Raw genomic sequence first — 27,932 nt, 5'->3', positions numbered from 1 at the left:
TATATTATAAATGCGAAAGTGCAGTGTCTGTCTGTCTGTCTGCTAGCTTTTCACGGCCCATCCGCCTAACCGATTTTGATGAAAGGTACAGAGGTGGCTTGCATCCCGGGAAGGTACATACCTATGCTACTGGCCCGAAAATCAAAAAGTTCCCACGAGTTTTTAAAATACCTAAATCCACAAGGATGAAATTGCGAGTATCATTTATTATTGGAAAAAGATAGAAATAATGATAGCTCTGTTCTTTCGTTTATTAAAAAAAAGCTCTGTACTTTCATTAGTATTAATAGAGAAAATGATCCTGCGTAGTTTTACGTCGGCACACATCCCCATTTCTAGATAAACTGGCACGAGTTCTGCATCTCGACTCTCGAGGCATATCGAGATTCGAGACGTGTGCTATCTGACATGGGTCAGTCAAAGAGCTGTCACAATAATGTTCCGTGTCTTACTAAACATTAGTAGTATTTTTGTTCTGCATTTGTAAATAATGAACCGAACACATTTATAACTCGCCACTCGACCCGACGCTGTGACGCAATGTGTCTTAAGTCAAATCAAATCGTAGTAAGTACCTACATTCTTCTTCTTTAACTTCTTCCCACTTAGCCCCTAGGTGGCGTTTGCTTTTCTATATTTTCTCATCCACTTTACCTAACTCGCCAATCGAACTGATGCTGCCACGCAATGTGCCTTGAGTAAAATCAAATCGTAGTATATTCTTCTTCTTCGACTTCTTATTACTTAGCCCCTAAGTGGTGTCTGGTTTTCCTATATGTACCTATTACTTAATTAATTCACTACTCGATCTGTGCTGCCACGCTTTTTGTTTTGAGTGAAATCGTAGTATATTCTTCTTTTTCGACTTCTTTCCACTTAGCTCCTAGATAGTGATTGTTTTCCTGCCCATCCCATGTTTTTGCCCAATTTACCTGGTCTTGAACTTCTGATTTTTAAAGTTTATTCATTCTGAGGTCTACGCTATTGGGCACAGAAAATCCTGCAATTTTATTGGACTGAATTTGTGTGGCATGAGATAGGATAACGTATTGTAAATATGTTCCTGCCATAAAAAAAATATTAGTATTATTCTTGTATGCATTCGCAAATAATAAATTGTGTTGGCGACAATTACAATATGTTCAGACGACCTTCAGCAGTGAACTTTTAAAACGGGTTTCATTATTATTTTAACGTCATGGATTGACGAAACCGTACAGTTGTTACCACTGAAAATAAAATAAAAAACACGTTCTTCAAAGGGTCATCATAAAAATCTTCATTCCATTGTTTTTAAGTAGTCTTCACTCATTCCCCATAAAAAGTCAGAGTAGGTATGGGATGTTTGCACAGTATATTTTTCCTTTTATACGTAACAATGGTGTTATTCGTAGCTCGAGTTATTTACACAATTTTGGCAGTTTTATCATATGTCGTGACATTACAAATTTTCAAAATAAATAGGATGTTAAACGCTGTTTATGATGATAGGTAATTTGAAGATAAATTTTCAAGAAATAAAATATGATACATTAATACATCAAGATAAAGATCTCCATTTTCCTGTTCGATATTTTAATTAATATTAGGATTTTCCTCTTCAGCCGCTTCAGCAATAAAGGGAAGAAAGGTGAAGTGATTCACAAGAATCAATGAGAGGCTTAGTGTCCGCTTAAATTCTTCGTACTGTAAAATGTCATTCATAGAACGTCTTACATTAATTTGCGGAACAAACTAACCGTGTAAATAATTTGTTACATGAATCATTGAACGTATCCATTGAGATTTTGCGTCAGCTGGCATATTGAAGTGATTTATGAGTGTGTGTTTTAATGGTTTAATATCATTGTTCTGACTTCATAATACAGTAACTAGAGCATTTAAAAGCGTGAATGTAATTTTTGGCTCACAATAAGGAGATTGTGATTAATTCGCTTGAATAAATAACGCACAATCTATATCAATAAAAATGAATGTAGGTATGTATGCGTATAACTTCCGAAAGACTACACCAAATTGGTTTATTCTTTTATTATTCTGTTTATAATTATTAGGACAAGATTTGTATAAATTTTTTTCGGAAAATCAACGGGAAAAAAGAGTTTCCGCGGGAAGCGGACGTGGTTGCGGGCAACAGCTAGTAGATTTATTTTATAAAATAATCAGTTAAAGGTAAGATACTTTTTATTAAGTAAACTGTAAAGAAGCAGAGTGGACGATAATATTTCTCTAGAAGTTCAATCTTGCAATGTTTGTTATTATATTATTCATTCAAATAGATAAACGTAATAAAGGCATTGGATTTCTTAATTTAATTTAGGTATTTTAGCTGATTATGAAATGTTTGAATTCGCTTTCGTTTTCGATCGTTTTGATCGCGCATTTTAATTGTTGCATTATTTGCAAGTCTTTAATTTGAATTTCGATTGTATTCTCCATCTCTAATAGTATAAAAGTCAAATGCGCTTTTGTTTGTATAATAATATTAGCTCATAAATTCTAATATTTCAATGAGGTTTTCAGCATCATTAATTAAAACATTTCATGAGCAAGATTTATACAAACACATTTACAATAGGGAATCCCAGCCTTACCTAATCAAAATTCCTTAATGCATACAATTAAACAAAGAAACAACATATTAAGGGATAAAGAGACTGCACAGAAGTACCTTGCAGCATCTCTAAGCTATGTATTTATGTAGTTTTTCAGTTTTATATAACTTCTGGATCAATAATATGACGAATATTACTGTGAACCGGTGATTCAGTAAATACAATTAGATTCAAGCGTTAGCAAGAATTACGATAAGAACTAATCAAATCAAGTGCCTTGAAGTTAAACAGTCTCTATCTCTACACTTACACCATCAACATTTTTCATGAATAGGTACAGCTTAAATAGCGTCAAATAAATAGCAAATAATATAAAATCCGCATTGAGATTAATAAATGAGCCTCAAAATTAGGAAATAATTTTACAACTCAGATCAGTGATTTAGACTCTGATGATTCGAATTCTGCTATTCAGACTACTTACTACGCCAATTCCACGCAGACATTTATTATGTCTGTCCTGCCCCTAGACTGTTTTTATGGTTCCGTACCTCAAAAGGAAAAACGGAACCCTTATAGGATCACTTTGTTGTCTGTCTGTCTGTCTGTCTGCCAGTCTGTCAAGAAACCTACAGGGAACTCGCCCGTTGACCTAGAATCATGAAATTTGGCAGTTAGGTAGATCTTATAGCTGACATTTGGGGAAAAATCTGAAAACCGTGAATTTAGGGTTATATCACACAGAAAAATTAAATTGTGGTCAAGAACTAATAATTAGTATTTTCAATTTTCGAAGTAAGATAACTATATCAAGTGGGGTGTATCATATGAAAGGTATTCACCTGTGCATTCTAAAACAGATTTTTATTTGTTTTTATGCATCATTTTGAATTATCGTGCAAAATGTCCTAAAATACTATACTACGGAACCCTCAGTGCGCGAGTCTGACTCGCACTTGGCCGGTTTTGTATAATCTTTAAATTAAATTCAGTAACTAAAACAGAAATAACCACGCCGAGGCATAAACCTACATGTTACTTGTTTTCACAATTTAAGTCACCGAGTTTTAAGTATTTTTAGAAGTTCGTTGCCAAACTAATTTTGAGTACCATTTGAGTACAAAAATAAGTATTATTTGATAGAAAATAGTTTTAGCACCCCTTAATAAAAGAGGCAAAGAAAAAAATAAAAAACTAAGTTTAGGAAAGATGAAAAATAATTGATATTTTATGTTTGCTATTCTGGCTCCTGAATTTGTAGAGCTTGTTGAAAATAAATTTCAACAAGCTCTTTCAGTTATTGAAAAAGGAAAACTTTCACAACTCTCCGACTATACAGGGTAGTCTTCTAGACTTTATTTTTCTCCTTACACTTTACTACAGTACCTACTGATTTTCCCAATAGAAAGTATAAAATAACTGTCTTCAGTCACGGACTAATGATGTGGTTTACTGAGGTAAACCGTCAAAAATGTCACACATTATTTTAAAAGTCGTAGGTACGTAAACGGGGTTAAAGTTTACACCATTGAACAAAATTGGAAATTCTAGGAATTCTTATCTCTATATATTGAACCGCTGAATGCTGAATGTGTTGCTGATCGCAAATTTCGAGAACAGCTGAACCCACGGAACAGAAGTGAGCTGAACCGATTTCGGTAATTCTTTTTTATAATATTCCTTGAAGTACGAGGATGGTTCTTACGGAGAGAAAAATTTAAAAATTTGTAAGTATTAAAAAAAATCGACTGATAGGCGGTACGAAGTTCGCCGGGTCAGCTAGTTTCAAATAAAAATCGGGTACTACAGAGGAAATTATGTATATATAAAGGAAGTATGACACTGTACATCAAGTTGTAAGCAAAAACGAGCCTAAATTTCTTTTTGGATGGAATCTTGTACTACTAGATACCTAGATAGAAATTGTTCGGTTAAGGGATGATGCTAACACGGATCTATACAATCCGCCCGCCTCTACACCATACCACATTCCTACGAATAAATTATGCTAACATGTGGTGGGCATGGATTCAAAACATCACGAACATTTGGAAGAAGCAGTTCATTCTTCACCGTGTGGCGTCCGTGCACGGACACATCACGGTGTAGCATAAACTGCTCCGTGCCTCGTCCGCGCCTCATACATGGCACGGCTCGTGCCCGCCACATGTTAGCATAAATCATCCCTAAACCTGCAAGAGAGAATGATCCAATGTGACAATTAGATACAGGACATTAGCAAGTATTACGCCAAGTGATAATCGAAGCCCATAGGCCTTGACACAGGACAGACGTGAACAGATTACCGCACCCAGGTGTCAACTGTACACGCCGTGCCTCCGTCTACTTCCATACATTTCATTCGTCATTAGCATAAAATCAGGGAATAAATATTTATGATGTTTGTGGCTCTGGATTCTGGAATAGATTTGTTTGTTTTATTTTATTATTACAAGATGGCTTATTTGGTACATTTGATGACGATGACGTTTTTTTATTTCGATACAAGTTAGCCCTTGATTGCGATCTCACCTGGTGGTAGGTGAACCGAATCCGATCGAATCGATCCAGTCGAAGATGGATTTGGTCTAACTTAGAAGGGGTATGTATGGCAGTTTCATTAAACCTATACCTCTGATCTTAGTACCTATCTCCTATATATAAAAATGAATCGCTGAATGTGTTGCTGATCGCAAATCTCGAGAACAGCTGAACCGATTTCGCTAATTCTTTTTTTTATAATATTCCTTGAAGTACGAGGATGGTTATTACAGAGATAAAAATTTAAAGTATTAAAGAAATTAAAGAATCGACTGTTAGGCGGTACGAAGTTCGCCCGGTCAGCTAGTAGTTTAATAAAATAATTTTAAGAAAGAATAATATTACAATAATTATTTTTCGTTAGGCTTCTATATTCAGCTTGTTTTAAATTACGAGATTCAGCGGTAATTTATGTAACAAAAAGTGTAACCGACAAAGTAAAACAAACAATAATGACTTGCGAATTCATTTCGGTTGTCAACTTGTCAGTAAAGAAATATCATAACTCGTAATTTTACAATTCATTTTGTCGTTTATAATTAATCATATATCTAAGCCAATACTAATACTAATATTACATTATGCGAAAGTATTTCTGCCTAGCATTTCATGGCCCTCTGTTTAACCCATTTTGAAGGCTTGCATCCCGGATACGGATATAGCCTATATCCGTCTCCGGGATATTAAATATAATTATTATCCCGGAAAATCAAAGAGTTCCCACGGGATATTTAAAAACTGAAACTTTCGCGGACGATGTCGCAAGCATAATGTAGTAAAATTACATAATAAAAAATGTTGCGGTTGCCGATTGCAGAGTTATGACAAATTAATTACCTATTATTAAGTGCAAGCAAGTTTTATTTGTGGACATAACCTCATTCACCTCAATCACTGTTTAAAATATTGAATGCTCTCAATATTTAACGAGGTGTTCGTCTGCGAATTGGGTCGAGGTCGTGCCCATTACGACGCGACGTAGAGAAACAGAATAGATTCGCACGATGCACGCAACATTATAGTAGGTGGCTAGGACAGAACGTAGATACGATGTAAACAAAGTACTTGACGGCTTTTCATCAAGTAGGTTCTTATATAACTATCGGACGCGTATATTTTTCTACCTATTTCTGCGCGCTTCTACGGCTAGTGCCAGTAAGCATTGCTTGAAACTCTAACTTTGTCCATGCTTTGTAATTAAAGCTGAGCTATGTTTTATTATTTTATAAAATAATCTTTGTCGCAAAAATATATAATGTAAATCGCGTAGTAGGTAACGTACCACGATTAATATAGGTAGTGATTTTATTTTCGACTAGCTTATGCTCGCGACTTCACGGCGTGGACTACACAAATTTCAAACCCCTATTCTATTCATTATTTAATTTTCAAAAATTCTCTCTTATCTCGATCCGGCCAGATCCAGATCTGTGAGCTGTGCGTTGATAGATCAGTCAGTCAGTCAGCTTTTGCATGAACCGTGGTCGCGACGCGACGGGACTGCGGTGCTGCAAGAGGTGAAGTTGGAGCTGTCACAAGCAGTAGGTGAACTACCCGCTTTCTCGATCTTCTCGCTGCAACTGGGTAGAATTAGTAATCGATAAAATTCAAATTAATAATTTCATTAAAATATTATTAAGTCGTTATTAAACCACGAAATAAACCTAAACTCATAAGTAGACGGAATAAATACGTGAAAAGTAATAATAAAGTCATACTCGATTCAATTAGGTAATTAATTTTATTATAGCACAATGTATACAGATATTATTCCGTAACGTTTCACGACTCGCAAACGAGTTGGAAAGGAATGGCGCTGTCAGTATCGAATTATTAATTTCACTGTACCTACTTACAGGTGCAAGCCTCTCCTCATCCTGTATTTCTCGGGAGAAAGTAAAACATCGATAAAATTATTAAAATTAGTATCGACACTTACCTGTAGGTATCTTTAGGTACAGTACTAACATGGTTTGAACTTAGAAAGTAGAAACTATAGATATTATTTAACATGGATTATGAAAGTTCACATTATAGGCAATATTATTTTCTTATTCGTTTTTTAAATTTTTACTTGTGTTAAATAGCACTATCAGCAAAAGGAACTTTCACCAAAGTGTCAACAACAATTGTACAAAGTTTTAACTCAATCGGATAAACGATGCGTGAGCGCATAGGTAAATAGGTAACGATCAGATCTTTAATTAATATTTATAAGAGATTTGAAATAAAAGTTATACATTTAACTACAGGTACCTACCACCTATGGTCATGGCATGCTAGTCTTTTTAGAATTTTTTTATAAAAAATGTAGATATGTCTAAAAAAGGTTTTCATTTTTAATACAAGTGCATTCAAGTGAAGAGTGAATAGGGATCTTCTAGGTAAACGCGCTCCATCCTTATGCAACATCATCACTTGCCAGCAGGGCTGATTGCAATTTGCAGCCAAGTGCTAGTCTACAAATTAAAAAAAAGATAGGTAAGAAGGTCTCCATCAGCATATTAAGTATTAAGGGCATTTATCAGCTCTGTCACGACGATGTACGACAACACTATTTAACGAACATCTAAACGACACGTGTTGTAAGTTGTAACTACTCCCTACCACGGCTCGAAGCGTCGCGAATTGGTGAAACTATGCTAATGCACTATGAAAATGTGACACTTCGGAAAGCGGGAACCGGTTCAACAATAACTCAATGGATATGGAAACGACTATAGACTTCCGCAGGAAGAAGGAAATTCTGAACAAATACTTGACATGGAAACCTATTTCCCTGATTTATATCTTGTATAATTTATGCTTAAAAGCTGCGTGTTAAACGCAAGCTATTGTCAGAAAACCCTTTTCAATAAATGAATACGCTCAAAGCGAATGTACAGTTGAAAATAATGTCTTGTTTTATACTTAAGAGGCATTCAAAAACAAATGCATTAACAAAGGTTGCCACCGCGTTCGCAGCCGTCACATTAAGTCAGAAACTCAATAAAAGGCGTCGTAAGCACCTCGCAGGCGGGTCCTATAACAAAGGGCAATACTTCTTGAAATCAGCGTTTTGTACAGGTGAGGTCGCATACGTCTCAGACTGGTCGCACTCACTTTTCTTTACAACATTCAGCAGCGAAAAAAAAAACGAATGGAGAAGGCCGAACGCTGTTTTTAGGATTCCGTACCAAAATGGTAAAAAAGGCAAAGGTTCTTATTCTACCCTTTGTTATGAGTTATGACTATCCGTCTGTCACATATATGTCTGCTTATTTCAATAACTATTAATGTTATTGTGATGAACATAGTTTTAAATTTTAAATTATAATGGTTGTGCAAAAAAAGTAAATTAAATTAAATTATTATTAAATTAAGACCGAAATGGCCCTAATTTAATAATAACAGGGGGTCAAAATTTTAAATTGGGGTACAAGGTCAAATGGGATAGGTATTATATAAAAGGGTTTCATTTGCACTTTCTAAAATAGATTTTTATTTAATTTAATCCTTTTGATTTGTAACGAAAAATTACAAAAAACATCGTTATATAATAACCCCCCTTATATGTATTTGCATATTGTAAAATCAGATATAATTAGTATAATATAAACTATACTAGCACAGTTTTTGAAAGGTCTTTACAAAAAAACGTAGTTTTGCGGTATAAACTATACCTAAACCTTGGGTTGAAGTATAGTTTATGTCGCAAAAAAGGATTTGTTTTTGATTTGGATTATGTAATTTAACTAAATAGCTATTTTTATTATTTGCCAAGCTTTGAATCCCTCAGTGGGTGAGTATGCCTCTCACTTGGCTAATTTTTTATTTCCAAACCCACCTGGTTTTATGTGCGAACGTATTTCGAATTGTTTTGAGCATTCTTTCATAACCTAAACTTCGTTTTAAAGACTTCGCCGGTCGTAAAGTCCAGTTTATGTCGGAACATTTCGAAGTCATATATAAATGTTCTTTTAAAACATCTGTTTTAGTACTAATGGGTAGCAGGTTTATGTTGGAACCGTATTATTATCTAATATGTAGAAGTTCATATTATGGTAAGATATAATTTAAAATAATATTATGCATAAAAATATAAATCATTCTAAATGTTACGGATATGTACACAAACGCCATAATACTTAATAATTGATTACTATTATTAACACAATTTATATAGTGATATTGATGTATAATGAATAATCTTTGTATCTCATTAAACTTGTTTAAAAGCAAAATGATGTTATCGGCGCGGCAAAGGAGCGCGACTACGTCTAATTTAATTTGTTGTCAGCTCATAATTACGATGCTGTTTTCACACTTTATTTTTATATATGACTCCTTCTTATCTAATATCCGTATAAATACGGAAGTGTGTGTTTGTCTGTCTGTTTGCTAGCTTTTACGGCCCATCCGTCCGTTCAACCGATTTTGATGAAAGGTACACAGGTTATAGCTTGCATCCCGAAGAATGACATAGGCTTTTTTAAAAGTAAGTAAGTAATCCCGGAAAAACAAAGATTTCCAACGGGATTTTTAGTAACCGAAACGCCTAACCGTTTTTGAAGAAAGGCACAGGGATACCTTGCAGCCTGTGGAATGACGTTGTGGCTAATTCCGTTGTACACTATCTCTTAACTAAACTAAAATGGCACGTCTAAATCTATTGCTATCCCTTTTATAATGTTGCTTGTGGAAAAGGATAGCACTAGATTTAGACCTGTTAATTTAGTTTAGTTTAGAGATTGTGTACAAGAGAATCGGCCCCATTGGCAACTTTTGACTCGGAAAATCAAAGAATTTCGTAAACGACGTAAACCCGACAAGTTAGGCTTAACGTAAGTATAGCTGTAACAATCTATACAATCATCATCATCAACCCATTACCGGCCTACTACTGAGCATGAGTCTCCTCTCAGAGTGAGAAGGGTTTAGGCCATAGTCTGCCACGCTGGCCAAATGCGGATTGGCAGACTTTGTTTTTAATTCTTCTCTATACAGTAGCCGGCAAGAAATATTGTACATCAACCTTTAGAAAAAAGTTTTGGCTTCGTAGAGCGTTGGCTCTGTCAATCATACCTATGTGACGTTTTGTCGGTCTCAACGACAGAGACAACACTCTACGAAACCGATATCCCTTTCTAAAGGTCAATGTACAATATTTCCTGCCGGGTACTGTAGATACTTATAATGTACATAGACTATTTTTTACCCAGGAAAATCAGTGAGTTCCCACGGGGTTTTTGAAACCCTAAATCCACGCTGACGAAGTCGCGGGCATCATCTACCTAGTATAAAAATAAATTCTATTCAGATACGCTTTAGGACAAAAAACATAATATTCGAGAGAGAAGAAAACAAAAAGCTCTTTGCCTTTGGAGTTTACGTGTTTAATTAAACTTTCCAGATATTTACATTTTACTTTTGTTTTTGTTTTCATTCTTGAAGTGAAAACTTCTTTAGGCGCGTTCTGGGATGGGTAAAAATTCTTGGTCAAGTGTATTGCGCGTTCGATAATGTATAGTACGCGACAGGTCGAGATGACAATCGGGGAGGAAACGCCCCGCACACCCGCACAGAAGCGCGGGTGATGCGCGGGTATGCGGGGCGTCCCCCCGCCTCTTACCCCGATTGCCATCTCGACCTATGGTTTTTACCATAGAGTTATGACCACATCACTGGTTTATACATATCGTCTATAACTTTTGATACTTACTACAATAATTTATGTAAAATTTGTTGAAAATCTGGTCTGGTGGGAGGCTTCGGCCGTGGCTAGTTACCACCCTACCGGCAAAGCCGTGCCGCCAAGCGATTTAGCGTTCCGGTACGATGCCGTGTAGAAACCAAAGGGGTATGTGTTTAATAAAAACTGCCATACCCCTTCCAGGTTAGCCCGCTATCATCTTAGACTGCATCATCACTTACCATCAGGTGAGATTGCAGTCAAGGGCTAACTTGTATCTGAATTAAAAAAAAAAAAACCCCCAAAAAACCACTATTAGAATATAATATTTTATTGAGTTCCGTCACTGAAGGGTGCCAACGGGACCGTATTACTAAGCCTCCGCTGTCCGTCCGTCCGTCTGTCCATCTGTCTGTCAGCGTGCTGTATTGCGGGTTACATGAAACGTAATAGGCATGAGTTGAAATTTTCACAGAATGGTGATTGCCGATATAACAACAAATAATAAAAAATTCAAAAGGTTACCATGAGAAAAAAGTTTTATGTACCTATTTCTTGTACCTACGATGGTACGGAACCTTTAAGACGGATTTTTTTAAAATCTTATTTTGTAATTGCGTCTTTTTTCCCCAAGAAATGAAATTCTTAGTGCATATCTGACAACCAGAAGTATCAACAAGTTTTATTAAAGCGTCAGTCGCGGTTGAGCGACACAAATCCTTTTACGAATATAGTTGAACTACATTTCTGAGACAAATCGTCCAAGTTGATGACATTGCACTGGACTTTAGAAGGACGTTTTTCGCTTAAATTCATTGAAATGCGGACACGTTTTGCATGAGCGCATTCAGTTGAACTTACAAATAGAATAAGGTGGTATTTGACTAAGGAAAACAGGGTGACTGTAGATGTAAAATTGAAAGATAGGTAAGTAGGGAGATTCTTGTCGTTGTCGTGTCGACGATATTATTCTCCGAGGAAGATATTTGCTTTATAAAAAACTAGTATATATAATAGGTAGGTACCTACTCGCGACTTCGTCTTTCGTGTTTTCAAAATCCCGTGGCCCCTCTTTGATTTTACGGGTTAAAAAGTAATCTATGTCCGGGATGTAAACTATCTTTGTACCAAATTAATTTAGACGAAGTCGCGGGCATCATCTTTTAAAATATAATTTGAATGTTATATACATCGATGGTCATAGAGAATCAGGGCCCAGTATTCCTTGAGCATTTCATTCCTTGTTGTGTCAGCGCAAAGTCAAACTATATCACAATATCCATTAAAATGCGGATATACCATACATTCCTCAGAAACGGATTCGGTCAATACCTACACGTTACGCAATATTCGCATCGTGAGTACATACACGGCCAATCGTAGTTTATTGACTTGACAGCGCGCTGGATTGTTAAATGTCTGATTTATGGCCAAAGACAAAACAATACAAAGTTTACAACTTTACAAGTGGTTACGTGTCGACACAAGCATGGAAAAACATCGTAACTCACTTTTTAGCGATTTTGAGTTACAATCATATTGCCAGTAGGTAAACAAAGAGTGCTCATTTTTTCACTCACCCCTATATCTAAAACCTAAATTCAATCGCGTTGTAATTAGGTTACGAAAAAGATTGTAAGTCAGAATTCACTGAAGATAATAAAAAGGTATATCTCTTTTACTTGCGTATGGCTGCCATCAATAATATAATGTAACTAAAATTATAATGTAAGATACCCTCTTGTTCTTGGCAAGTATATTTCGTATTAAATTGACTTCCATCTTGGCATCGTATCTCAGACTTAATTTTTATTTATTTAATAATAAAGTAAAGCATCATCATCATCATCAACCGATAGACGTCCACTGCTGGACATAAAGTCTCTTGTAGGAACTTGCACACGCCACGGTCCCTCCCTACGACTCGTCTGTAGTGAATAAAGTAAATAATAGACCTTAATATTGAATTGCATGTCTGAATTACAATTTCACTTTATACATTTCATGTTTAATTTTAAAAGTAATTGTAACTCCCAAAAATCAAATAAAACCAAATCATTTTTTATCTAATTAAACTTTTACAGGTACTTTTGAATCGTCTAAAAATCAAAAAATTATAAAATACTTAGCTATAATAATAACATATAAACTATATAAAATTAATATGTTATAAGAATGCCCCTAGTTCACAAATATTTTCCATGTTGGATAGCGTTAAAGTTTAACAGAACTTAATAAGCAAGTTTTTTTAATGTTAAACGCGTTCACTTTAACTTTACAGGAAGTTACGAATACTGAGATATGATGTTTTTCCTTGCATGTGTCGGTGTAATAAAATGACCACGTTTAATAAAACTAAGGCATCATCAAGGTTTGGTGTGATAACATAATTTGTTAGTTTTAATTACCTAATAAATTTAAAGTTTCATGAATATGTAATAGGTGTTTGTATAAGCTCAAACTTTGCAAACTTTTTGCATAATAATATTATGCTAAGCTTTATAAGTTTTATCACTACTTTATGAAATAAGTTAGTGGGTGTTACGAAAAATATGCTTCCATATAGTACATAAATAGATATATACATAATAATCGAGCGACCGCCCCGCCCGACCGACTGACTGATCAACGCATAGCTCAAACTACTGGAGGGATTGGACTGAAATTTATCATGCAGATAGCTATTATGACGTAGACATCCGTTAAGAAAGGCTTTTTGATAATTCAAAGGTAAAATTGGGGTTTTAAATTTATATGGTCCACGCGGACGAATTTACGAGCATAAGAATATATCGGATCGAATACTATGAAAAACTCGATAGGCTAACTACTTGGACCTACCCTCTATTTGTAGCCTTCTTTGAAGCATTCAAACGTCATAAGTTTATTATGTCATAGATTAATCCCGTGATGTATCGAAGGAGATGACAATAATGCAAGATCTAAAGGCATCCAAGTAAGGTAGTCACCTCTAGTCACTTACTATAGATATTGCAGCATTCACAAGCGGCTTATTTAACTTATTGATGTCAAACTAATTCGTTAGCTTTACTCCTTATAAAAGCGCAGAGATAATATCTAAGAATTATTGCAAGCATTCATAAATATTAAGTAATCGTAAGTGAATTATAGATTTTGCAAACCGTAGGTATATGGATATTTAATTACCGAATATTTTATGAACAAACAAGATACTGTTTAACTCAAAGCCATTAACTTATGTTCTTGTTGTTAAAGTAACCGTCTCAAATGTTTTGAAAAGAAAATCAATTTTCCATCATGACGTGCTTCTGTTAATTATCATACGAAAAGTATAACTTCCATTCTCAATTAATCAGTTTCATTTTACGTCACCGATGTATTAGGTCATCTCGACTCACTCAATCAAAACACCTTTTTTGTAAGTACAATCATGCAGAAGATAATTAAAAGGCAGTTTTGAAGAACTGTACTCAAGCTCATTGCTCCGAATAGCTAATTGGAACTATTGTTTATGTTGGAATGAAGGTACAGTTTTTAGTAGCTGCGATAATTTGCCAGACGCATCGATCAACCTCGATAGCAAGTCTAATAAATCAGCACCAGTCCACTGTGCACAACAAGTGGACAGCCTTGATTATTCGTGCACGCCTGTGCTGATGACTCAGCCGATCCATTAATGTGATCTGCCTAAAGGGCTCAAAGCATAAATTTCATAATTGCAGACACGTAGACAATGCGGGAACCTGTGAGAGCGGGACTCCATGAATAAAAGATGTGAAAACCGAACGATACTCGCAACAGATAGAGGGCACTCAGCCACGATAGAGCACGATTTTATTTTTATTTCGCCCAAGTATTTCAGGGCGAACCACTACTCTCAGACGATAAAGAGAAAATAAAATATTCTTTTGTTTAAATCCGCATTATTGCAATATTTTCTACGAGGATGGCATTTGAATGCTAGCTATGCTACTTGAAAGGGATGGAGATGATAATCTTGGAAAACAATATTTTAATAAAGCTATTAAAATACAGGAGCTGGAAGATTTATGGCATTTTGAAATAAAATTTATGAGAAGCAATCAGAAATAGGTGTTTTTGTTATTCTCGCAAACCTCTTATGTAACAATAACTTAGCGAGACATCACATCATTTGTTTATGAATGATAGATCTATAAAATGTCTAAACCAATAATAACAACCATAATAATATTATCTATAACTAGCTGATCTGCCCCAGCTTCGCTCAAGCGGGATTTTTGAAAATAATGAGGGGGAGCAATATCAAAAATACCTGAAACTGGTTTTTCTTATTAACTTGAAAAATAAGGAACTTCAAATGAGGGAATAAAAATACAAATTTGCATCTCCTCTTTGATCCTTTCAGAGGTGGAACTTTCAAAAAAATATCCTAGGATTTTTTTTAACGTAGACGCTAGTCTACGTTAAAACCATGAAAGACAAGTCTTTTTATACGATTGCACAACGCAAAGGAGTGTTAATAAATGTAGGTATAGAAGATGAACACAAAAAGTCGGGAGGAAAACTAAATTGAAAAAAAGTAATAATACAATATAGTTTTCTATTAAAATATACTTATTAAAACAAACGTAAGTAATAAAACAACGCGATCTCAAATCAAATGAGTCACAATTCACAACTCTTTAATGTGAATTAGTTCGTATCGACATCACACAACACACACAGTCGTATATGTTAGTTATTATCATACTAATTAAATATAAACTGGCGTGGGAATGATCGTATTCTGTAGTAAATTACACGAATACCGCAATATACTAAAAATATATGGCAATGAATCATGGTCCATTCAGGAGGTTCGGAGTGACGCAGCTCTAAACGTACCGCGCGATACAGGGAATTTCTACGAAATTATTAGATACGGTATGATGGAGCGTGCTTCAATAATGCTATTTTCTACGTTCGTTGTTTACGCTGATGCTAAACAGATATATAGGAACACTGTAAAGATTTTTCCTTAATCATATTACTACTAATATTGTAAATGTGATTGTTTGTGGGTTTTTCCTTCAATCACGTCGCAACGGAGCAACGGATTGACAAGATTTTTTTCACAGGGTAGACCTGGAGAATGACGTAAGCTACTTTTTATAACGGAAAATAAAAGAGTTCCCACAGGATTTTTAAAAACCTAAATCCACGCGAACATAGACGTGGGCATCAGCTCGTTATCTATTAACGAAATAGTATACAAAGAGCTACGTTGATATTCATAAAATGATTACTTATTTGATATATTGAGAAAATTCAGGAAAAATTCTGAAATGCGTAGCCCGTATTGCACTTATATTCCTGTCCCCTATGACTGAGAAGTGGGACTTTCATAATTATATTATCGACACCTGTCAGGAAAAACATCGTAACTCGCTTTTTAGCGATTTTGAGTTAAAATCATATTCATAGTGAACAAAAAATCGGTCAAGTGCGAGTCATACTCGCGCACCGAGGGCTCCGTACTCGGGTATTTTTTCGACATTTTGCATGATAAATTAAAAACTATTGTGCATTAAAAAAACTGTTTTAGAATATAACAATTGTACAGGTAAAGCCCTTTTATATGATACCCAACTTGATAAAGTTATCTTCCTTTGAAAATTAAAAATACTAATTTTATTATGTATTTGTTCATGAACACATTTTTTTTTTGGTGATATAACCACAAATTCACGGTTTTTGTATTTATTCCTTTATTTGTGCTACCTACCTACCGACCAAATTCCATGATTCTAGGTCAACGGGAAGTAGAAGAATAGGTTTAGTTGACACACACGATGACGCGACGGTCCAACAGACAGACAGACAGAAAACGAAGTAAGGGTTTCTTTTTTCCTTTTGTGATACAGAGCCCTAAAAATAATAAAGTAGGAGAATAATAATATATAAACTATATGAAAGTGTATATTTTACCTTGCTGACAAACATTTTTAAGGTTGGGTGGCGTATTTTTATGGCTTAACAGAAATTAATAAGATTTTTTTAAATCTTTGACGCGCTCTACGATAAATGAGATACGATGTTTTCCCTTGCAGGTGTCGTTATGTTGATGCCTGGTGATGACTTCGAAATACAACAATTTTTACAATTGGCTGCATTGACTGTTCACGTATTATTAAAAAGAAACCTTAAAATTTAAATGAACCATAATTTATCATCTGATGGAATAATTGAGTGTTATTTACAACAACCTAGGCATTTTTTCTCATATATTATATTCTGAGAAAAATAATATTATGTTAATGCGTAAAAAAACTGTTATTGATTGTCTAGTTTGCAGTTGTGTACATCAATTACAGGTCTTCTGACTAAATCAAATATGGTATGGAGACATTGATGTATTTGTTGATCTGGTTTTTTAATTTCGTACTATGATTAATTTATATTCTCCCGCCTCTATACTATTACAATACCTACCGTAAATTCATACGAATAATAGAATAATTTCATCTCCACTAATAATAAGAACGAAATTCATCTATTAATATCTTTCTATTGGAGAAATCTTGTACTATTTGCAGGCTATAGCTATTAACGCATCGGTTCCTATTGGAAAGGCTGCTAGCTGCGAAAGTCAATGTTGACGCATAGGTGCAGCGATGTTAAAGAGATCGCATACGGCCGCAAGAACCGAAAAAAATAGACTTTTTCAGTACAGAAAAAGCCAGTTGTAAAATGTGTGAGCAGAGCTACGTCATCAATCAAAATATTTGCTTTGGTAAACCCAATACAGCCACGGCTGCTGCTCTTGAAGTCACAAGAAGTTTCAGACTTCAGTATTAAAAAATACATTGCGTGGTCTTGCAACTTTGGCAGAACTTGTATTTCCTGCAGCCCGAGTAAAAATGTATGAATGAATGAAATGTGATTTATTCTGCACTAAAAGAGAGATAAAAACAAAAAATAAAATAAACTTTAAACGATCTCTTCCAGGCAACTAGATTGCGGAGGATTTAATGTACAAATAGTGCGACGCATCTCTCATTACTGTAAAAGGATTGTTACATTGATCGTGCTGGGGCCACTGTGCGACCATGTGCGATCTCTTTAAATGCAATTCCTAAGGCCGCGACCGGACAGACGGCTAATTTATCGTGTAAACTTTATAATGCTTATTTATGCGCATGCGTTGTGACCTTTCAACAAATTGACGTGTGTATCTGAAATGTAATGCTATCTGATCTAAGCTTCAGACGTTTAATTGATGAGACGGGAAAATGGTAGGACAACCATAAATGGATGCTCATCGGGAATTCAGAGTACTAAACGATTGTTTAAATGAAAATCTTTTAATTATGTAGGTAAGTAGGTAATTTTGTTTTGAAACAAATGTTTTTAAACTGAAACCGTTATGATGCAACATTGTGATTGCTGCTTTATGTTTTCGTTAATGTGGTCGAGTTTTAATTAGGCCATTAATTTATATAAAAACTACACTAGCGGCACGCTATGATGGCCGGTTTGACACATTACAATAGTGATGTGGAATGTCAATTTATTCTCGAACAAAAAACAATTAAGTTTTGTTTTTGTACCTGATTAAATAGGTTTAATAAAACAAAAATGTATATGTTTATTTAATTTATTTGAACGAACTGAATATTTGAACGAAAATGAATATACATACTTTATATGCACACAAGAAACATATGAATACAAAAGATACCGAAAAAGGTGCCACAAAAGGCCATAATTAATCAGATTCGTCCATACTACTATTTTCACTGTCGTCACTGCTATCATCACATACATTAATAATTATATGTTCGTTTTCTATAATATTATCTATTTTCACATCTCTTTCATAATCTTCCCTTATTAATTTAACAGTTCTATTCACAACCTTTTCCCAGTCTCCTTTAGTCACATGTTCACAAGCTTCTTCTAATAATTTTAGCATTTTTTTTGTGGTAAATGGGGGTTCTGTATTGTGTCTTGCAGCATATCCCTTAATTTGAGCCCACACCAACTCAATCGCATTATACTCACAATGGTAAGGCGGTAACCGTATAACTCTGTGCCCATGTTCTAATGCTATTTCGTCAATGACGTATCGGATCTTGGTTGGTTTGTTTTCTTTTAAAAGACGTACTAATTCCGCTTTTAACATATTCATGTTTGCATCTACGCCATTTTTACGAAGCCATGCGACGATATCAGCTTTCTTTTGGGATTGGGCAGGTGGCTTGTCAATTTGCATCGAGTGGTATGGGGCGTTGTCCATAATTATAATAGATGGTTCAGGGAGGCTACACAACATTGAGGTAAACCATTCAGTAAACTTTTCTCCATTCATGTCTTCATGATAGTCTCCAGTGGTTTTTGACGCAAAAGCCATGAGAGAACCTTCGACAAACCCGTTGATGGTTCCGGCGTGACAAATTATAAGTCGCGATCCTTTTCCTACAGGAACTTTGGAAGTAGATGCTGCTGTGTCATCGTTCCAAGAACGGCCTACAGTATGGTTAGCATTAAGCCATGTTTCATCCAAGAACACAACATTTTGCCAATTTTTGATTTCTTTCACTTGCCGTAAAAAAGTATACCTTGCCATCGCTATATCAAATCTTTCCATCAATATTTTGCGTTTGTTACATTTTTTGTATCGAAATCCAATGGTCTTCAAAATCTTCGTTAAAGAACTTTCCCCACCGAAGAATAATCCAGCTTCCTTCAGTGAATGCACCAACTTTTTTCTTGTTGGATACTCCTTCTGTAAATAGTAGCCGTAAACATGTCTTCGGATAGCATCGGCATCAAAGCTATCGATGCCTACGACTGGTTTTGCTCGTTTTCTCTTTTTTGGTGTGTGAAGTTTATTTTCTTCTGTGCCAGTCTCGCCATATTTTTTTTTAGTTATCCGTCTAACAGTTCGTTGTCCAATATTAAGCGCATCAGCTACGCGTTCAACCACTGACGTTATAGGTAAAATTGGCCCTCCATTTTGAGCTTCACGATCGAAATAGTTACGAAGGCGTATTAGGAACTCACGTGTCTGACTATTTAGAACAGTTCTCTGCGTACGTTCGGTCATATCGACGAAATCCACAACAAAGGGCTTGAACAGAGTCCAAATTAACGAGCAAGGGTCAACAGTAATGCAGTATCAATATTTGAAATCCAAAGCCAGGTCAAAACTATATCACAATCGCATTGCACTGACAGTTTATACTTTTCGAAGCAACGTCAATTCGAAACTGCTTTGTTTTGCATTGAGCATTGACGCGAGTTTGCCGGAGGTAGTAGTTGTGCTAGCCAGCGATCCTATGTGACGATCGTATTAGATTCCATTTTTAAAAATTTATTGATATTTTTTTGCGATTTCAGAGGTTTGTCCACATAGTGAAAATTGTTCATATTCACAAGTACATTCACCCCTTAAATGGTGCAAACTGATTTTTCTACACTTGTATACATTTAAGAAATCAATTTAATAAATAAATTTTGAGTCCTAAACCTAAAACTACATTCGATAAAATTTATGAATCTCTGCACATCACTATCGTCAATAAAGTAATACAATTATTTCCTTCAAAGTCGTTATCAATTAATACGGAACTTCATGAGCGGACAAACGTCAAACCGGCCATCATAGCGTGCCGCTAGTATAGCTTCGTCCGCGTGGAATTAGGTTTTTGTTTTTAAAAATCGCATGGGAACTCTTTGATTTTCCGGGATAAAAAGTAGCCTATGTCACTCTCCAGGTCTTTATCTATGGGTAAAATTTTGGGTTAATGCAAAAAATCACGTCAATCCGTTGCACCGTTGCGACGTGATTAAAGGACAAACCAACATTCAAACACACTTTCGCATTTATTATAAGGGTACTGATACTTATTCATATTAACTCTAATATTATAAATGCGAAAGTATGTCTGTCTGTCTGCCTGTCTGGTTGCTAGTTTTTCACGGCCCATCCGTTTACCGATTTTGGCGAAATTTGGTACAGAGGTAGTTTGCATCCCAGTGTTGGATATACTTATGCTACTTTTTGTCCCGAAAAATAAAAGAGTTCCCATGGGATTTTTAGAAACTTAAATCCACGCTGTGTGACGTGGGAAACAATGTTGACCGTAGACTGTGGACCTTACAGCATAAAAAAAACGAAATGATCTGTCATATATCTCCTAGTGCGTTCTAGGTCTAAAGGTTTCTTTGTACGCTTGAGATTCACATCTTGGGCGGTGAAAGCCTTTCATATCTTTCAAAGCATATTATTAGGTACTAATCCCAGAATTTAAGGATCAGAACCAGGTTTTGAGAATAACAAAATAAGTTCAAACTAAATAGAGGAAGAGAAAATACCTAATTGATTTGGAAAAATCTTTTTACTTTTTAGCCATTATCTCTAAATAAACTCAGAGCTGGTGCTAAGGGTGGTAGGTACGATGACTCATAGAATCCTAATAGAAGCAACTATGATGGGTCACCTACCACCTGATGAACTCGATGAGCACTTGTAATCGAATAATAAAAAAATGTTAGGTAGGTATAACGTAATGTCAAATGTGAACCCATTGCGATGTCATGACTCATTGTAACTCATAAATATTTATAGAACGTTACTCGTATTATAATAGGCGATTTTAATTGCACGTGTTTTCTCCGACAACAATTTGCATTATTAACCTAAAATTGCAAACGTGATTTTCATATTAACAAATAATACGCCTAAAAGGGAAAACTGTTACTGGAGGACATTCATTGCAACTTGCGTACTACTACCTACTCAGTCGGTATTTATAATTTTTTGTGCTAAGTTTACATTGTGGCCATTATCTTTTACTCAACCTTTGTTCTAAACTAAAGTCGTAAGTCTAAAATATATACAGCTATCTCTTTGATATTACTCGCTACGAAAAAGAATAGCACTAGATGTAAACCTGACAATTTAGTTTATTGTAGAAATTGTACAATTAATCCACATTATATTATAATAAATAATGATAATTAGCTCAAAGCGTTAAACTGGTATTTGCTGTTATACTGAACTAGTTATTAGCGAAGGATCATACTTACTCGTCATGGCAATTGAAACCGTAAAGTCCTACGAAAAGTTCGCTCAATCTATTAGGCGGAGCTTATTCCGACACGATGGACTGACGACGTCAAGAGGGGGTGGGAAGCGGCTGCATTAGAAGGCTGAGGGTAGGGTGCGGTGGCGCTCATTAGAGAAAGCCTATATTCAGCAGTAGACTTCCACAGAATGACAACATCATGTTAAATAGAAATAATAATAAAAATGTTCCGAAACGGTTTTTATTTACTTTCCTTATATGTAACTCGTTATTCAGGACGCATAATGTTGCGAGTAAATACGGATTTATTTTTCGCAATAAGTTTCGCAGCGTATTTTGTCACTTTCTACCGTGACAATAACAACTTGACACGAGCGCGTTGTTTTGTATATTATAATCCCATACAAAGTAGATTAAAGTAGATTAACTTACTACCTATAATGATTCAAAATTCTACGGTAACCATATCGATTGCGTAAAACCTTGGCAAATGAAAGCCTCTAAAATACTATTTATAACTATAATTCGGCTGCCTCAGAGTCAGAAGTTTTAGTACGATTTATTGGCTTTGGTTTTATCAGTTCACATAAATCGATGCGCTACGGATCATATTATTGATATGATCTTATCAGTGTAGAGCCATTATAATAAATGGGGGCGTGTAGGTAGTAAATTGTGTAATTATTAAATTGTTATATTTGCTCGTCCTGTTATTATAGTTAAATGATTTTGAATTTATAATATTCTAGTTTCAAATTACTTTTTGTTGACTCGTAAAAAATGGATTAGCGATTTGTTTTGAGTAGAAGGAGTAAAAACAAAAAATAAATATAAATTAAGTTAAAAAACTAGGCAAGTGCGTGTCAGAACTCAGAAAACGCATAAGATAGAGTTTCGTAATTCGTAGATAGTTATAAAATCCGTCCGAAACGAAGTTATTTTTGTTGTTGAATTATTTTTTTCACTGTATATTGTATTTTGGAAATTTACACCGCACCGACCACATTACGATTATTTATCTCACAATATAAGAGTTGTGATTGTTTTTTCATAACTTCACACTCCATCCTAGAATAAAATTATCTACCTACTTAGCAGATTTTTCAAAAAAAACAATTTAGGAGTTTCACCATGACGAGTATAATTCTAATCGAGATCAGATCAGAATCAGATCCTCTATTATCAAAGATTTTTTGTCAACTATCGCCTGTTGTCAGATCAATAATAATTATTATTATGTATTATTTATTTACTATGTATGTATATTATTTACTGCACCACAAAACACAAATGACAGGTTCCTAAAAAATCTTAAAAATTAGGTCGTCTTAAAAAGTACAAAAAGGCGGTCTTATCGCTAAATACTTAAATAGCGATCTCTCTTATTACAATTTAGGGCCCTATTCTATTATTCCTCTATTGTATTCTCTCTCTCGTCTATTCTTCTATTCTATTATTCAGATCCTGTTAGTATCCTAATGATAATAATTAAACTGGAGAATGCAAAAAGAAATGCTAACACAGTCAGTATAATTTTGTCTAATCAATTACCGATCGTTTAGTATAATAATAATTTGAATGTTGTTTATTGCTGTCGCGATTGTCAAGTACTTTTCAAGTAATTTATTTTATGATTTGTGCTAATCTTACAACAAACACACTGCCGGTTTAATTATATTTTACATAGAAGCTTACCTAGAAGCAAACCTTTAACTGCCAATGCTGTTTGATAAGCGCTTGATAAGTATCTGGGTAGGTATTTATTTGTGTCCTGACGATGACTCTATTGCTTTATCTATGCAGGAGAGTGTGTACACGTGGGCGGTCGAGTTCACTTGAACGAGTAGTTTGTTGTTACACCGCGGGGTCAGCAGTTCACTGCCTCTTAGAGAATAGAGGGACCGCCATGATTCACAAAATTGTTCTTTAACAAACAGGTTGTTTATATGCTTACACATTTCGCGGTAATTGGTCAAACAGCTTGCTGCGGTTATAGGGAGGTAAAAATAAACAATTTAAATACAGACGGACAAATTTTAGGCCGCAAATTGTGATTGAACTTACCACGTGAGGACGTGAATTTATTTGGTGATTTTCCGTTTAATTACCGATATTTTGTTTTGAAAATAAACGTAAACGAAATATTGTACCTACCTAGTTAGCGATAAAAAAAGTTCAAAATCACTATTTTATTATAATAATTGGATGTCATACAATACAATACAACAACAATAATTGTGTTATAAGTGCTCTAAAGATAGTGACAAGGATAATAAAGTGACATTTCGATAACAGCAGTGTTATAATTATAGTACCTATTTTTATTTGAGGTGTACCTACCAATCAACTCCGACTTACGAGGATACCTACTTGGAGGACCGAAACATCAAAAGACTACGTGAGTTGGCCGAGCGTCAGGTACACTCATAATATTTTCTCATTGCTTGACTAAACATTGCACAACGTGCACAAAACGGACAAATTTATGTACTTTCGTAAAATTTCATGGCTCCAAACAATCTCGCACAAACGTGGATATTTTGCCCAAATATACTTAGGCGTTGTCCTAATACAACGCGATTACCCGACCATCGCAAGTTCGCACGAATTTTACTCGTACGAACGCGCGAACAAACATGATCTCGAATAGATATATCCTAAATCCTAATTTGGCATTCGCGCGATGTTTGCGTATGCCGTATTCTCGTTCTATTTGACGCAAGCACGCGATGGTCGCATCGCTTACTCGCGCGATGATCGCGCAATCGCGTTGTATTAGGACAATGCCTTAGATTTTACGGATGACTCCGCAATGTTTGTTTAAGTTTTCCTTGCTTGTATGTCAACGAGCTTGCATAATATAGGTAGATACGTAAAGACGACACTTCTGGCAGATGTAATAACTATAATATGTATATAAATCTAGGTTAGAAACTTTGTTTTCAAGAAACGTATGTACACTTAAATAGTAGATTGAAGACTGACACTTGACACAACTATATACCCACTTTTATATTTACAGACTTTTCCTTATAATTTACCTCGTTATATCTGTAGTGCAATCTTTATAAATTTTCCTATTCAAAACGCTTTATTGTATTTTTGAATGAAAATTTATATTGTAACAAACTACTACTACTAGTACTTGTAGTAGGTACCTACTTACTTTCATCATTATTTTTCTTAAGAAGAGAGCGATGTTACAAACTCAACAAGCTATTATATTTAAATTAAATTGGACATTATACTAGTTAGAGAATAAGATAAGATACGATCTCTAAATTGATTATTGTTATAAACATTTTGCACGTATCTTGATAGCACCTGAGTACGTAGAAATTAGTATCTATCTAATTATTGTTATCAACACAATATAATCGTCGTTTCAAAAGATCACGTACTTACCTACAAGCTAGTTACCGGAGAGTTTTCCTACGTTAAATACGATCATCTGATTTCATGATATTAGAAAAAGTTCTTACTACATTATGATACGTACTTAAATCGTATCTACTTATATAAAAATACAAGCGCTAAATTTCTGCGTAGTTACCTATGATAGTTGTTACATAACTTTGTCTTTTTCTTTAAAACCTAAATATTTGTATTACAATTTTTACAATTTTTGAAAATTACAGGCTACATGTAAACCGCGAAGTGAAACGTAAAGTGTGTTTAGTTTCAACGTTATAAAAAGTTATTAAATGTTATTGCAACCTTCAAACTCGCATTGCCATAATTAAACCATGTGCATAATTTAAACTTTCTTAAGGGTAATTAAAATGGTTTTTCCTTTGTTCTTCTTTGCTTGTTCCAAGCCAAAGTCCCAAGCAAGCAAGGATCATTGTAATTATCAAATTGGCAAGACCGTCCGTCTTAAAATAATAATCACCAGCATTATGTTGTGCTATCTGATTGCAACAAAAATTATTACAACTCTGTAACTCGCCTGTCATAAGCGAGGAATGCGCATATCATGCTATCAAGTGAAATAAGATTAAAACTTAAAGGTATAATCCACTTACACAGCATTACAATTACAAACAAGCGCATGTTCTCGACTTTGTTTAAAAATGTATGTATACCTACTTACTTATACTTAGATATTATTTTTATACTCTAGGATACATTAGTATTGAAATATTTTATTAGATAGGTATGTTTCATTATTTTTTATTAAAAATGTTAGAATAAAACTTAAAGCTAGCCTTATCTAATTACTGTACAAAAAATCATGCCCACGTGGAACGGTGCCAAGAAAACTGGCTGCATTTCAGCGCAGGACAGGCAAGTTGATCATTTGCGCAAAAAATGGGCCAGCCCTTCTTTAATCAGCAAAATAAACTAATAAAAAAAATTCAAGCTAACAAGTACAAGTATATTAAAAATGTGGTAAATCTCAAAGCTGACCGTAAAAATGATCAATATCATAATGAAAATGACACTTGCAACCAGTACTCTTAACATACTTTCCTTATTTGTTCATCATAAACCATTTACTTTCGCTCTCTTGCAGTGGTAAATCGAAGGATATATTTAATTGCATTGACGTTAAGATGTCAACAGGACACTGTTATGAATTTCATCATTTATTGTTTAGGATAATACAGCAGGTCTGTAATACGTATTTTGTGTCTGCAACTTTGTTTGTAAAACTTAATTCTTTGTTTTTAATTAAACAGATCTATGTCTAGGTAATTTCAGTACATTAGTTGATATATCATCAACAACCCGTCGCCAGCTCACTACTGAGAACGGGTCCCCTCTTAGAATGAGAAGTGTTTAGCAATAGATAGTCCACGACGCCGCGCTGGCCAGACTCCACACACCTTTGAAAACATTATGGAGAGCTCGCAGGCTGGTGTCCTCACGATGTTTTACTTCACCGCTAAACCAACCTACATATTTTATTATTGCTTAAAACGACCTTTACTTCGAAAAGTTAGAGGTGCGTGCCCGGGATGGAACCCACAACCCCCGAATTGAAGGCACTTAACCACTAGGCTATCACCGCTCTAGTTGATACCTTTTCTGTTAATTGATAAAAAAGAATCCTGTATTAATTATAGTGCGTTAAGTGCTTTAATAATAGTGTTTCTACATGTAGGTATAGGTATAGAGAGTCAGCCAGCGCGTGCCAGACCTTCGTTATTTTATAAAAGCTGAAAATTTCTCTGCGTATAGTCCAACAACAATACTAAGTGTCTGACAATGTATGACGTGATTTCTAATACTATTGCGAAGAAAATAAAAAAATAAATAAGACTTTATACTCTGACGTAAGATTTTTTACACCTTTATTACCTGTTATCTCCCAAAGCCACCATGATCTAAACAAACGTGTTGGGGACAATACACAGAGAAACTTTCAGCTTTTATAAAATAACGAAGGCCTGACACGCGCTGGCTCTTAGTCCAGTATTTATATGAGTGTATAATGCGCCGGCGCCAGAACCTGTCAGCATATTCAGTGGCAAATACTTGGCGATATCAAAATAAATAACATTATTGCGGGCATTCCGGCGCAATAATTCTGTTACAAATTACAACAAATAAATACTTGATAATGTTAAAATAATACCGCATCACAATTATTTACCAACATAGTAAATGACTAAATGGTAATACCTCGTAATTATATAAGGCTTGTACAGTGTACTTTAAATAAATCCCGGTCAAGTGAGAGTTCGACTCGCACACTAAGGTTCCGTAGACCGTACCCTCGTACAACTTTCGTACAATTTTTTATTTTGAACGGTGGCCATTTTGGAATTCGCCGTCAATAGAAATTTACACGACGTGAAAATTACAGCTCCGACAGACAGACGGATAGCGGAGGCTTAGTAATAGAGTCCCGTTGGCATCCTTCGGGTATGGGACCCTAGTAATGTTGGAATTGTTTTGCACGGTGACCCTGGATACTTTAGAGTGTAAGATTGATAGATTTGTTTAGTGCAATGATTGATGTGTCACGAATGAAACACAAGATTGCCCGCCAGATTTATGCATAACGTCACCCAATCTGACGTGTTACCGACTGCCGACAGATATGACGCCGCTCGCGCCGCCAAAGATCATTAGCGATTGTTTATTTATGTATATAACTAGCTTATTCCCGCGACTACGACT

General features: G+C 35.1%; 2 protein-coding genes and 1 long non-coding RNA gene across 5 annotated transcripts in view; 1 reads left to right on the top strand and 2 right to left on the bottom strand.

The window, feature by feature from the left end:
- Syn (synapsin) overlaps positions 1 to 27,932 on the bottom strand; it is a 111,385-nt gene that overhangs the window by 55,478 nt on the left and 27,975 nt on the right. The gene's annotated exons all lie outside the window — the stretch shown is intronic.
- Timp (Tissue inhibitor of metalloproteases) overlaps positions 1 to 27,932 on the top strand; it is a 77,025-nt gene that overhangs the window by 34,015 nt on the left and 15,078 nt on the right. The window contains exons 1-2 of one of the 3 annotated variants that reach the window (XM_034968583.2): positions 23,735 to 23,803; positions 24,134 to 24,201. The exons of the other annotated variants lie outside the window; for them this stretch is intronic. Of the exons in view, the coding sequence (XP_034824474.2) occupies positions 23,750 to 23,803; positions 24,134 to 24,201 (122 nt within the window). The 5' untranslated portion in view covers positions 23,735 to 23,749. Of the gene's footprint in view, positions 1 to 23,734; positions 23,804 to 24,133; positions 24,202 to 27,932 lie in introns of those variants that run through there. 3 annotated transcript variants of the gene reach the window in all.
- LOC138402419 (uncharacterized) lies at positions 18,354 to 20,390 on the bottom strand. Its single transcript, XR_011236796.1, has 2 exons — positions 20,179 to 20,390; positions 18,354 to 18,584 (listed from the first exon to the last, which is right to left on the bottom strand). It is a non-coding gene; the product is annotated as an uncharacterized lncRNA (long non-coding RNA).

The sequence above is a fragment of the Maniola hyperantus genome, chromosome 5 (genome assembly GCF_902806685.2).
Source record: "Maniola hyperantus chromosome 5, iAphHyp1.2, whole genome shotgun sequence".
In the NCBI taxonomy this organism is placed as follows: domain Eukaryota; kingdom Metazoa; phylum Arthropoda; class Insecta; order Lepidoptera; family Nymphalidae; genus Maniola; species Maniola hyperantus.
This window is presented reverse-complemented; position numbering and strand designations above follow the sequence as displayed.